The sequence below is a fragment of the Rhinoraja longicauda genome, chromosome 5, assembly GCF_053455715.1.
Source record: "Rhinoraja longicauda isolate Sanriku21f chromosome 5, sRhiLon1.1, whole genome shotgun sequence".
Classification (NCBI taxonomy): Eukaryota; Metazoa; Chordata; class Chondrichthyes; order Rajiformes; family Arhynchobatidae; genus Rhinoraja; species Rhinoraja longicauda.
The window spans coordinates 69,995,075-70,010,027 of record NC_135957.1 but is presented as its reverse complement, the minus strand read 5'-3'; the positions used below and the strand labels follow the sequence as shown (position 1 = coordinate 70,010,027).

Here is a 14,953-nt window from a genome sequence, read left to right as displayed (position 1 = left end):
GCTCTATCTAGGTCTCTCTTGAATACATTCAGAGAATTGGCCTTCTCTGTCTCAGAAGACAGTGACTGAAAAGGTTTTTCCTCATCTCCATTCTAAATGGCCTACCCCTTATTCTTAAACTGTGGCCCCTTATTCTGGACTCCCCCTACATTGGGAACATGTTTCCTGCCTCTAACATGTCCAACTCCTTAATAATCCTATACGTTTCGATAAGATCCCCCCTCATCCTTCTAAATTCCAGTGTATACAAGCCCAGTCGCTCCAGTCTTTCAACATATGACAGTCCCGCCATTCCGGGAATTAACCTAGTAAACCTACGCTGCACGCCCTCAATAGCAAGAATATCCTTCCTCAAATTTGGAGACCAAAACTGCACACAGTACTTCAGGTGCGGTCTCACTAGGGCCCTGTACAACTGCAAAAGGACCTCTTTGCTCCTATACTCAACTCCTCTTGTAATGAAGGCCAACATTCCATTGGCTTTCTTCATTGCCTACTGTACCTGCATGCTTCCTTTCAGTGACTGATGCACTAGGACACCCAGATCTCGTTGTACATCCCACGTCTTTGGGATGTGGGAAGAAACCGGAGCAAGGGAAACCCACGTGGTCACAGGGATAACATACAAACTCCGCATAGACAGCCCTTGTATAGTCAGGATTGAACCCGGGTCTTTGGCATTGTGAAGCAGCAGTTCTATAGTTGCACCACTTTAAAGGTCACCAGGAAATCTGCGGATAGTGCACTACTGATTCAATCATTTGCTGCATAAATTCCCCCCCCTAATTTTAGTCTTAATTCTCTTCCCCTTTTTTTAGTCCTTGAGCCCCCCACTAAAGGAAAAAGTGAACCCCTCTCCAGTCCATCCCAATCCCTCTTTTAAAAAAAAGTTTTGTTTGGAGATACAGCATGGAAACAGGCCCATCAGCCCACCAACTCCATGCCGATCATCCATCACCCATTCACACTAATTCTATTATCCCACTTTCGAGTCCACAAGGAGCAATTTACAGGGGCTTATTAACCTCCAAAGTTGCATGTCTTTGGCATGCGGGAGGAAACCAGGGCACCCAGAGGATACCTGCACAGCCACAGAGAGAATGTGCAAACTCCATACAGACAGTACCCGAGGTCAGGAAGGAACCTGGGTCTCTGGTGCTATGAAGCTGCAGTTGCACCATTTGATATACCTCTATCAAATTCCTCCTCAGCCTCTTAAAGAAAATAGTCACAACCTCTCTAATCTAACTTTGTAACTATAACATATAACATATAACAACTACAGCATGGAAACAGGCCTGTCCGGCCCTACCAGTCCACGCCGACCATTCTCCCTGACCTAGTCTCATCTACCTGCACTCAGACCATAACCCTCCAATCCCCTCCTATCCATATACCTATCCAATTTACTCTTAAATAATAAAATCGAGCCAGCCTCCACCACTTCCACCGGAAGCCCATTCCATACAGCCACAACCCTCTGAGTAAAGAAGTTCCCCCTCATGTTACCCCTAAACCTTTGTCCCTCAATTCTGAAGCTATGTCCCCTTGTTGGAATCTTCCCCACTCTCAAAGGGAAAAGCCTACCCACGTCAACTCTGTCCGTCCCTCTCAAAATTTTAAAAACCTCTATCAAGTCCCCCCTCAACCTTCTACGCTCCAAAGAATAAAGACCCAACCTGTTCAACCTCTCTCTGTAGCCTAAGTGCTGAAACCCAGGCAACATTCTAGTAAATCTCCTCTGTACCCTCTCCATTTTGTCGACATCCTTCCTATAATTTGGCGACCAGAACTGCACACCATACTCCAGATTCGGCCTCACCAATGCCCTGTACAATTTCAACATTACATCCCAACTTCTATACTCGATGCTCTGATTTATAAAGGCAAGCATACCAAACGCCTTCTTCACCACCCTATCCACATGAGATTCCACCTTCAGGGAACAATGCACAGTTATTCCCAGATCCCTCTGTTCCACTGCATTCCTCAATTCCCTACCATTTACCCTGTACGTCCTATTTTGATTTGTCCTACCAAAATGCAGCACCTCACACTTATCAGCATTAAACTCCATCTGCCATCTTTCAGCCCACCCTTCCAAAAGGCCCAAGTCTCTCTGTAGACTTTGAAAATCTACCTCACTATCAACTACTCCACCTATCTTAGTATCATCTGCATATTTACTAATCCAATTTGCCACACCATCATCCAGATCATTAATGTAAATGACAAACAACAGTGGACCCAACACAGATCCTTGGGGCACTCCACTAGACACTGGCCTCCAACCTGACATACAATTGTCAACCGTTACCCTCTGGTATCTCCCATTCAGCCATTGTTGAATCCATCTTGCAACCTCACTATTAATACCCAACGATTTAACCTTCTTAATCAACCTTCCATGTGGAACCTTGTCAAATGCCTTACTGAAGTCCATATAGACAACATCCACAGCCTTGCCCTTATCAATTTCCCTGGTAACCTCTTCAAAAAATTCAAGAAGATTAGTCAAACATGACCTTCCAGGCACAAATCCATGTTGACTGTTTCTAATCAGGCCTTGATTATCCAAATAATTATATATATTGTCCCTAAGTATCTTTTCCATTAATTTTCCCACCACAGACGTCAAACTAATAGGTCTATAATTGCTAGGTTTACTTTTAGAACCTTTTTTAAACAAAGGCACAACATGCGCAATGCGCCAATCTTGTCCCCTTGTCCCCATAGTCCCCTTGCCCAAAAAACCCCACATTTCCAGCCTCAACGACTACCGGCCAGTCGCACTCACACCAGTGGTGATGAAGTGTTTTGAAAAACTGGTCCGGGGTCATATCACATCACTCCTGCCCCGAAGCTTTGACCCCCACCAGTTTGCGTACAGAGCGAATAGATCCACAGAGGACGCTATAGCCACAGCCCTCCATGCTGCACTGTTCCACCTGGAGCAGCCGGGGAGCTACGTGCGGATGCTCTTTGTGGACTACAGCTCTGCCTTTAATACAATCCTTCCCCATAAACTGGTGGACAAACTGGGGGACTTGGGACTTCCACACTCCACCTGCATGTGGATAAATAGCTTCCTGTCAGCTCGCAGCCAGAGAGTCAGAGTGGGCCATCACACATCCACGGCCCTCAGCCTCAGTACCGGCTCTCCACAGGGCTGCGTGCTGAGCCCCCTGCTCTACACCATCTATACACATGACTGCACCCCCGCCCACCACAGCAACACCATTGTCAAATTTGCGGATGACACTACGGTGGTGGGACTCATCACCGGGGGGGACGAGTACGCCTACCGGGATGAGGCGGAGCAGCTGACAGTGTGGTGTGGAGAAAATAACCTGCTCCTCAACACCTTAAAGACAAAGGAAATAATAATAGACTTCAGAAAGAATAAAACGGACATGGTACCATTAACTATCAGAGGGGACTGTGTGGAGAGGGTGGCGGATTTCCGCTTCCTGGGAATCCATATTGAGGAGGACCTGACGTGGAGCGTGAACACCTCTGCGCTGCTGAAAAAGGTCCAGCAGAGACTGCACTTCCTGAGGGTGCTCAGGAAGAATAACATCACTCAGAGACTGCTGTTGTCCTTTTATCGGTGCTACATTGAGAGCATCCTAACATACTGTGTATGCGTATGGTACACCAGCTGCACAGCGGCTCAGAGGAAAGCGCTCCAGAGGGCCATTGACAACGCCCAGAGGATTGTCGGCTGCCCTCTACTTACCTTGGAGGACTTACACAGTTCCCGCTGCATCAAAAAATCCCAGAGTATTATAAAGGACATTTCCCACCCCGGACACTCCCTGTTTGAACTGTTACCGTCAGGCAGACGGTACAGATCTACAAGGACAAGGACAAATAGATTTAAAAATAGTTTTTACCCCACTGCTATAAAGGCACTAAATGTAGCCGCCAAGGAACGCAGGGGCGATACATAATAAGAGACTGTGAAATCGACAGAAGGATGTAGGGTTGGGTGTTTATGCGTGCTATTTTCATGATATTTATTTTAGTTGTTTATCTTTTTTAAAATATTTTACCTTGTATGTATCGTTAGCTTTTAGAAATGTTTGAATGGTGCACTGACTGGCTGACATTTTACAATTTCGTTGTACATGGCTCATGTTACAATGACAATAAAGGAACTATTCTATTCTATATTCTATTCTATCTTCCGGCACCATCCCTGTTTCTAATGACGTTTGAAATATTTCCGTCATAGCCCCTGCTATTTCTGCACTAACTTCCCTCAATGTCCTAGGGAATATCCTATCAGGACCTGGAGACTTATCCACTTTTATATTCTTCAAAAGTGTCCGTACCTCCTCTTCTTTAATCCTCCTAATTTCTATCACTACTCTACTTGTTTCGCTTACCTCACATAATTCAATATCCTTCTCCTCGGTAAATACCGAAGAAAAGAAATTGTTTAATATCTCCCCCATTTCTTCCGGCTCAGCACATAGCTGTCCACTCTGACTCTCTAATGGACCAATTTTATCCCTCACTATCCTTTTGCTATTGACATATCTGTAGAACCCCTTGGGGTTTACTTTTACATTACTTGCCAAAGCAGCCTCATATCTTTTTTTCGTTTTTCTAATTTCCTTTTTAAGATTCCTTTTACATTCTTTATATTCCTCAAGAACCTCATTTACTCCCTGCCGCTTATATTTATTGTATATCTCCCTCTTTTTCCGAACCAAGTGTCCAATTTCCCTGGAAAACCACGGCTCTTTCAAATTATTATTCTTTCCTTTCCACCGAACAGGGACATAAAGACTCTGTACTCTCAAAATTTCACCTTTAAATATCCTCCATTTCTCTATTATATCCTTTTCATAAAACAACAATTTCCATTTCACTCCTTTTAAATCCTTTCTCATCTCCTCAAAATTAGCCTTTCTCCAATCCAAAATCTCAACCCTTGGTCCAGATTTGACCTTCTCCATAATGATATTGAAACTAATGGCATTATGATCACTAGACCCAAAGTGCTCCTCAACACATACCTCCGTCACCTGACCCATCTCATTTCCTAACAGGAGGTCCAACACTGCCCCTTCTCTGGTAGGCACCTCTACGTATTGCTGCAAAAAACTATCCTGCACACATTTTACAAACTCCAAACCATCCAGCCCTTTAACAGAATGTGATTCCCAGTCTATATACGGAAAATTGAAATCACCCACAATCACCACTCTGTGCTTACTACTAATATCTGCTATCTCCTTACATATTTGCTCTTCCAATTCTCGTTCCCTATTTGGCGGTCTATAATACACCCCTATAAGTGTTGCTAAACCTTTCTCATTTCTGAGTTCCACCCAAACAGCCTCCTTAATCGAGCCTTCTAGTCTGTCCTGCCAAAGCACTGCTGTGATATCCTCCCTGACAAGCAATGCAACACCCCCACCTCTTGCCCCTCCGATTCTATCACATCTGAAACAATGAAATCCTGGAATATGGCCCCTTCCCCCGGAAATAACTCTCAAATCTTTGCTACACCCTGCCATCTTCACTTTCTTCCAGGCAATTGAGAATTGAATGTAAATTTTCAGTTGAGGTCAGGCCAGTGTTTTATTGAGGGTTAACATTATTTCTGCACTTTTATGCTTAATGTCTCCATAAAAACTGTACAGCATTATTAACCACTTTCCTCACCAGCTCTGCCAATTTTAATTTGTGTATTCACCCACTCCCCGATCCGTGACCATATCACCCACTGTCCTTTACAAGCTCCACTGGCTCCCCATCCCCCAGAGAATCCAGTACAAAATCCTCCTCATGACCTACAAAGCCCTCCATAACCTGGCCCCATCCTACCTGACTGACCTCCTCCACAGGCACACTCCCACCTGCACCCTCCGCTCTGCTGCTGCCAACCTCCTGTCCCCCCCCCCATCCGGACCAAACTCAGATCCTGGGGGGACAGGGCTTTCTCCATCGCTGCTCCCACCCTCTGGAACTCACTACCCCAAACCGTCAGAGACTCCTCCTCACTCACCACATTCAAAACATCACTGAAGTCTCACCTGTTCAGCACTGCGTTCAACCACTGACCGTCACCTCACCTTCTGTCTCCTTTTTCTGTTCGTTTACTTATTTATCTATTTATTTTCTTCTCTATGTTCTAGTAATCCCTGTAAAGCGTCTTTGAGTGTTTGAAAAACGCTATATAAATGTAATGCATTATTATTATTATTATTATTATTATTCATACCTTCAGGTGCCACTTCACCCATATTTGTTTTTACAACAGTATCCTTTATTCTGTATTAACACACCTCATTCGCTTCACCAAAATGCCGAATTGCAGGTCTCTAAGCGTTCAATTTCATCCAAATTGTGCCTGCTCATTCCACTGGCCCTTTTATATCTTACACTGCCCACTTTTGCCAGGTCTTCTGATCAGTTTAGTCAGTTATTTTAGCATGCATTTCTATGTCTACGTCATTAAATTAGAAAAAGCAATTGGCTCCAACATGGATCCCCTTGCCTGCAGTCCAAAAGCAATTATCCAAACTGTTGTTTTTAGATACAAGGAACAGCGGATGCTGGTTTACAAAAACATATGAAATGCTGGAGTAACTCAGTAGGTTAGGCAGCATCTCCGGAGGACATGGAAAGGTGATGTTTTGACTCATACCCTCTTGAAACTGTAGTGGGGGGGGGGGGGGGGAGAGAGAAAGAAAGCTGAAAAAGGGATGGTGGTGGGACAAAACCTGGCAAATGATAGGTGGATACAAGTAGAGGGGGAGGGGTTGATTGGCAGATGGGTGGATAAAGGTAAGAGATAAATAAAGAGACAAAAGAGTGAAAGATAAGGAGAGAAGTTGCGAGAAATGTGAAGCCAGAAGAAGAGATATAGGAGGCAGGGGGAGGTTGTGGAGGGGGGTGTGCATTGGAACCTGGGTGATCTGCTATGGGATCCCAAGCATTTTGAATAAAACCACATAGTATAAGTGTAGAGAATTCATGTCAAATCTATATAATCCACTTGGTTGACAACTGGTATTAAATTGCGAAAATGACTCATGGAGACTACAAACGGAATATAACGGGTTAAGTGAGTAGGCAAAGATCAGCCAAATGGAATATAATATGGAATTTTTATTTTCCTGCAAAAACAGACATGATATCCAAGTGACTGAATGCATGATTTACAAAACTTGAATGCACAGGTACAGCTAGTAATTAGGAAAGCTAACATCAAAGATTTTGTCTCTGAGGGTTGAACGTCTTTGAAACTGTTCCTCTTAAAGCAATGGAAGCAGAGTCTTAGCATTTTTAAGGCAGAGATAATATCAGCTTTGCCAACCAAGGAGATAAAAGATTATCATGGGAAGATACAAATGCAAAGTTGAGAAGATGATCAGATCAGCCAGGATCATGTTATATGGTGAGCAGATTCCAGGGAGGAGCGAACTTCTCCTAATATGTTTGTATGTAATTCACAAGTTATAGGAGTAGAATTAGGTCATTCGGCCCATCGAGGCTTCTCCGCCGTTCAATCATGGCTGATCTCTGCCACCTAATCGCATTTTCCCGCCTTTTCCCCATAACCCTTGACACCCGTTCTAATCAAGAATTTGTCTTTCTCAAATATCCACTGACTTGGCCTCCACGGCCCTCTGTGGCAATGAGTGCCACAGATTAACTACCCTCTGACTAAAGCATTTTCTCCTCGCCTCCTTTTTAAAAGAGCGCCCTTCAATCCTGAGGCTGTGACCTCTGGTCCTCGACTCTCCCACCAGTGGAAACACCCTTTCCACATCCACTCTTCTCTACGCCTTTCATTATTCTGTAAGTTTCAATGAGGTTCCCCCTCAACCTTCTAAATTCCAGCGAGTAGAGGTTCATACGCTCATCATATGCTAACCCACTCTTTCCTGGTTACTTCTGGTTACCACAGTTAAGGATGCAAAAGTTATGGGCAAAAGAGAGAAAAAAATGGTCCCTTTAATAGGCAACATAAGAACCAAGGTACAAAATTTCAAAATGGTTATCAATGGCTATGAGATCAATGCATACAGTGAAAATATGTAATAGAAATACAATTAGGTATTTATGATCTATGACTTAGTTTTTAATACAACAGAGTTAATCAAATAATTTAAGAAATTTGGAGACATGAAGGAAAATAATTTGTAGAGCTGTGGGGAACAGAAAGGAACGGATTTCTCTTCAAGAACCACCTAGATCTGATGGGCCAAAGATTCTCCTTCATTGGGTTTAAAAAAAGTCATTGCAAGATTTGCTTCACTAGTTTGACATATTAATAATGTACATATATTCCTAAAATGTCTGTGGACATGCAATGATTCTTAGTTTTCATGATTTAGAATGTATTCCTTTTTTCTCTTTAATTATCAGTGGATAATCTTAAATTTGACTTCACTGAAATTCCTAGAAACAAAGAAGAGGACAGCACTAGGAATAGGCCCTTCGACCCACCATGCTCGCTCGCACCAACTATGATGCCAATCAAAATTAATCCCGTCAACCTGCACATGGTCCGTTGCCCTCTATTCCATGCCTGTTCATGTGTCTGTCCAAATGCCTCTTAAATGTTATCATATCTGCTTCCACCACTTTCGTTAGCAGTGCATTCCAGGCACCTATCACTCTTTGTGTAAACAAACTTTTGCCCATCCCTTTAACTTTTTACATCTCACCCAAAACCTATGCCCTCTAGTATGTGAAATTTCCACTCTGGGAAAGTACTCGATTAACCCTATTTATGCCTCTCATAATTTTATTTCCATCAGGTCACCCCCTCAGCCTCTGACGCTCCACAGAAACATTTGTTCAACCACTCCTTACAGCTAGTATACTCCAATCCAGGTAACATCAATCCAGGATGTGGAAAGCCTCCACATCCTTCCTATTATGTGACAACCAGAATTGTAATTGCGTCCATTTTGTCCGGCTATTCAATGAGTTGGATGTTAGGCTTGCCAATTAAATCAGCAATTCATTATGTTACACCCAAGCATTGGATCTACTTAATAACCCACAAGCAACAATTAGATATTATTTGCTTGCCTCCAAAAAAGTGCTGCACACGTCAATTTACTTAAACGGACCGACCATTTACAGGCTAGTAGCTACCTTTTTTGAATAGAATTTATTGAAACAAATATCATTGTTGGAAATCAAGCAGATGGTGGAAATCGGTAATAAAAATGAATGCTGAAAACAACATTTAACAAGTGTTAACTGTTCCTCCGTCCACAGATGCTAAGTATTCTAACATTCTTTGTTTACCCTTGTTGGAAGTTATGCCTCATGTAATAAACAAATGATTTTTTCATGCAATACCATTGGAATTAAACATTCTTTCATGAACACTAAATATTGAAAACTATTTAAAATTAATAATCATTCAAGGCATCAATATCGACAATAATAAAGGTTTTTAGCTTTTTTTGAGAAACATCTGCTTACCTTTGCAGGATTAGCTGATCTGCTACGCCCATGTATATCATGTGTGGTCACAATGTACCCTGGCCAGTCACACATCCTACTGTGCAGATTCTTGCAGGTTGGTGGAGTAAGAGAGCTGGCAGATACTGAACGAGGACAAATTGGGATAACTGCAGTATTATGAGAATTTGTAGGAAGGAGTTGAAGAGTAAGAAGAGAAAAGATAGCAAGCATTAGCTTGAAAGGAATGCAAAAAGAAAGCTACCAAAACCATTTCTGATGTTTCATATATCCACCTAGCTGAGATTGAAAGATGATTTTGTTTCCATCTGAAAGATGTCCACAAGGCAAAAAGGAAGCAAAATTGACAGATGTATTTAATTGCACTCGCATTTACTAGTCTGGATTTATTTTCTCAGCAGCAAACACATGATATCATGACAGATACTAACCGTGCCAGATTTATGTTTTCTTATAATTAGATTTTCAAACACTGGAAATTGAAACCAGCAAACTGCCACCTACATGGGATCTGAGAATGTGATTACAGGGTATGCAATGTAATGGAGGTGGTATAGAATGAAAAATGGGGTTGAGACTTGAGGAATAGGAAAACAATAAATGCTAGCATTACCAAACATAATCCTTTTTGAGATCAAAGTTAAAACAATCTTTTTATTTTTATAAACTTCCAATAATTAAAATCTGCAGGAAATACAACCCAAACTTGAGGGGTTGTTCAGCAGTTACTAAGAATCAACTCGCAAAACATGTATTATCTTTAATTGACAAGCACTAAGAACATTGGGCATCTTAAGTGGGTATCTATCACCCAAGTGCAATAACCTCACACCACTAGCTTAGGAAATTATTAGTTTCGTGAAGCCCCTGGGAGAGGTAGGGCAACTTTGACAGCAATTTCCAAATTTCCACACTGTAGTTATGGATACCAGAAAATGGATACCAATTACGTCCAGGTGAACTATGATAGGCTTGCCATTAGAAATGATAATTATGTACAATTTTCAGATGCAGAAAATTTATGTTACGCTTAACTGCAATAATAGGCAGAGGGTAGGCATCAACTCTTCCAATCTATCTAACAAAACAGAAATGGTCTTGGTTTTTCAGTACAAAGTCAAGAAATACACACAAACACACACACACAAAACAACAATGACAAAATAGCATTACATGCAGCTGATTGGTTGAAAAAATATTAAGCGCATTCATATTTTCCAGTCTAGGACATATGCTGTCCTCTTTCTATAGTAAATGTGGTTTCCCCCTGCTGTCCGAGAAGAATCCTTCACCCATGTCTCCACGGTGTCCTGCAGAACTCTCACTTTCCTTTCCCCCCACCAGACAGAATGAGGACAGAATTCCACTGGTCCTCAGCTTTCACCCCACCATTCTTCGCATCAAACACATCATTCTCTGACATTTCTGCCCCATTCAACATGATCCTACATCATGTGTTTAGTTACAGCTTCCCCTCCCTACCCCTTTCTACTATCCAAAGAGACTACTCTCCCCGCAACTCCTTGGTTCATAGATCACTTCTCACCCAGACCAGGATAGGTACTCTTCCCTGCAACCGCAGGAGATACAACATCTGTCCCTACAACTCCCCCTCACTTCCATCCAGGGACCCCTCAAATTCTTCCAGATGAAATACAGGCTCACTTGCACCTCCTCTAACTTCATCTGCTGCATTTGGTGCTCCCGAAGTAGCCTCCTGTACATCGGTGAGACCAAACATAGACCAGGCTACCATTTTGCACAATACTTGCGCTCGGTTTGCTGAGGCCTGCTGGATGTCTTGGTTGCTATCATTTTAATTCCTCTTTCCACACTCTTTCTTCCTGAGCCTCCTCCATTGCCAGAGGGAGGCAAATGCAAACTGGAGGAACAGTATCTCATTTTACATTTGGGTACCTTACAACCCAATGTATGAACATTGAATTCTTCAATTTTAGGTAAATAACCAACAATTCCCCCTTTCTTCTTTTTTCTCCCCACTTCCCTGTGCCACCTGGATGCACACCATTTCTTCCATTATCCCACCCCCTGCCCTTCCTTGCTGTCCCCATTCACCTGCATCCCTTTCTCTGGTCTCAATTCATGCTTCTCCCTTTATCCCCTTATTCAAAGCCCTTTGTCTCCTTTTTCTTCTCTTTTATGTTTTTTCCACCCATCTGCAAATGAACCCCACCTCATGTGTCCACCTATCACTAGCTTAACTGCTCCACCCCCATTGCTCTTTGAGCTTTCTCCCCCCTCCCCCATACTATATTCAGCCTAAAATAAAGCGTCCCAACCGAGGCTAATTCTCTGAATGCATTCAAGAGAGAGCTAGATGGAGCTCTTAGGGATAGTGGAGTCAGAGGGTATGGGGAGAAGGCAGGAACGGGGTACTGATTGAGAATGATCAGGCATGATCACATTGAATGACGGTGCTGGCTCGAAGGGCCTGAATGGTCTGCTCCTGCACCTATTGTGCAGATCTTCGGTTTCCTCCCACACTCCAAAGATGTACAGGTATGTAGGTTAATTGACTGGGTAAAATGTAAAAATTGTCCCTAGTGTGTGTAGGATAGTGTTAAATGTGCGGGGATCGCTGGGCGGCGCGGACTTGGTGGGCCAGAGGGGCCTGTTTCCGCACTGTATCTCTAAATCTAAAATCTAAAACCCCAAACTTCACCTATCCATGTTCTCCAGAGATGCTGCCTGACCCACTATGTTACTCTGGCACTTTGTTTTTTGCTCAAGATTCTATCAAATGCAGTCACTTGTCTCTACTTAAGTGCCTTAATATTTTTTTGCATAGAATGCATCCTTTCAGCTGTCAACATACATAATGCACAAAGAAAGCAGATACTGCAAATCAGTAGCAGTGTATTGGAGGAAAGAACAAGAACAGATTTTGCTAGGAAAGGTAAGCAGAATAGGTCTTACTTTATATAAAGAACAACAGTGGATAACAGCACTGAAATTAAAACTTCAAAATAGAACAACCTTCAAGATAAAAAAAACTTCAAATATAATTTTGGTTTTAAAGTCACACTTATTTGAAATCCAACTTGCAACGTACACAGTTCATGCAGTCAACATGCATCAGTCCAACACTTCAAAATTACTTAATCCCAAGGCCCATTTTTTAATAAAGCAATACATCCAATCAGATGTTGGATTTTGTAACTGGATTATATTGCAGTTGGCGTGCTTACAGATTGCTTTATAAATGTGCTAATCAGATGAACACTGGCTGTGATGTTTATTTAGTAGAATTAAAATTTCAGAACTTCTCCAGTTAATTTTAATTTCACTTTCAAATAATTATTACACAGCTGAATGTTGCAGATAAAATCTCATCTTAACACATTAGCTGGTTTCTCTATCCACAAATGCTGTCTGTTGTGACTACTATCACTTTCTCGTTTTACTTTTATTGGGGTGGGGGGGGGGGGGGGGGGGGGGGGAGGGAAATGTTACCCTTTAAAAAATAAATCCAAAACCAGTTCTATCACATTTAACCTTCCTTCAAGTATTTCAGATGGTTCTACCAACCTAAAGTGTAAAGTCCAACTGTGGTATCTACAGAGGGGTCTCCCTACTGTCTGCCAGGACTCTTCTCAATTGCATCCTACAGTAGCCAGGGAGCTACTTCTTGAATATCCAGGCAAATAGATTGTTAACAGCCGAATACCTGATCATGGGAAATCACACAACTGTGTATTCATTAATCTATTGCAAATAGAGGCTGATTTTCTAGTAACAGTGGACCCTCAAAAGAATGATTTAACATCTTGTCCTCTTGCATTTGGTCACTGATAAGATTCAGATAAGTAAATTTCATACAAGATCTTCAAAGGTGCATGAAAGGTTTTAAATTACCTTTCTGGAAGGTTTTTAATTACTTTTCCACTTCATGCATTAATGGCATAAACTATTCAAAATAAGAGTACTTGCTAGTCCACAATCTTTTTCATCATCTTAAATAAAAACACAGAAAATAGTGTGATAGGCTTTTGATTTTCCAAACCAGTGAATCTTTATCTGTGCCACAGCAGGACCAGAAGAAACCAACACTAAAAAAGGAACAGTTCATTCATATTATTTAATTCATCATTCTTTCCAATCATGGGTCTCAGTGATCCAAATTGAAAAAATCCTAACTTGAGCTGCCAATGTTCTGCATAATTATTTGAACCACATCTGATTAGCACAACATTTTTTTCTGGAATTACATTTTTCAATGTAAGCAAACAGCAGATTTAGTTTGTTTGCAAACTCTATACAAATCTCCTTCAGATTTCAAATCTAAAAGTTCTAGTTCGTACTTGTGGAAATATACTTTGCATTTAAAAAACAAATCAAACATTAACAATTAGAATTGAATTGATGCATTCAGCATGTAGTTAAGACCTTCTGCCAGTGTCCAGTTACAATAAATTATTTTCCTAAACTGTCTATAATTATAGCAAATGCCCAAATATATTTCCTAATTTGATCAATCTGATATAAATTATACATAAATTGGCAATTACAGATCTGTGTAATTCAGTATTATAATTTTGGACAAAAATGAATTACCTGCATCTAGACCACCCCCATATAAGGCAGCAGTGCTCCTGCTTCTAGCTAGGAATGAGTGAGTAGGAGTTAGAAGGCGAGAGACAATGCTGCTTTCCCAGGGACTCAGCTGCAACCGCCGAGCTGTACAAAATAAATTGAATATTATGCATCAAATACTTCAATCCATTTTAAGTTTAAAAATTGTGCGACAAAAAGAACGGAGCAGTCATAATGAAGCCCGAACAAGGCAAATTACTTGCCAAGTTAAACTCCATGCATTAATGCTCAAATGGATTATTGAGGCATTGGTTAGTTAAAATGTTTTGATATCAACAATGAAGTTAACTTCATTGTTTCAAGTCAACAGGTTTTGTTAGGCATAGCAGTGAAAAGTTTCTGCAGGCATGCTGACAAGATACGTTATAATTTACAAACAAATCAAGCATAACGTGACATATTAGATGCTTCAAAACATCGACATCAGCAAGCCCAAAATAATATATTTTAAAAAAATTACCAACATGCCAAGAAGTCAAACCACTTTGTAAGCATACAAATAACTGAAAGCAATTTACAGAACAAGCAAAATGAGGCTTGCTTCATGCAGAGCAATGTACAGGGATTATCACATTAATGCATCATCTTTTAGTAGCCACACTCCAGCCTTCCTAAAATTACGCTTTGAGCCTTACTATCACGATGTGAAACTAGTCTGGAAATCAAATCCTTTTTGCTACTCATATGAAGTTTTCTTTTGAATTTTTAAAATCCAATTGCTTTATCATTAATAAACCACAATCATCTAATGCTTATACGCACAATAATATATTAATGAAAACCCCAATATAACAATCATCCAAATGCAGTTTGATAAATGCTGCTGGCTACACTTACATGCAAGGTACATTTATTTATAACTTCTACAGTACAC

At 41.3% G+C, this 14,953-nt stretch overlaps 1 protein-coding gene across 6 annotated transcripts in view; it reads right to left on the bottom strand.

Moving 5' to 3' along the window:
* The window catches only part of LOC144593733 (ensconsin-like), a 95,808-nt gene that overhangs the window by 28,310 nt on the left and 52,545 nt on the right, over nt 1–14,953 (bottom strand). For 5 of the 6 annotated variants that reach the window (XM_078399732.1, XM_078399729.1, XM_078399734.1 and 2 more), the window contains 2 exons: nt 14,041–14,163; nt 9,466–9,614 (listed from right to left, as the gene is read on the bottom strand). In XM_078399732.1, the coding sequence (XP_078255858.1) occupies nt 9,466–9,614; nt 14,041–14,163 (272 nt within the window). The remainder of the gene's footprint in view (nt 1–9,465; nt 9,615–14,040; nt 14,164–14,953) is intronic. The other variant, XM_078399730.1, reaches the window with a different exon arrangement.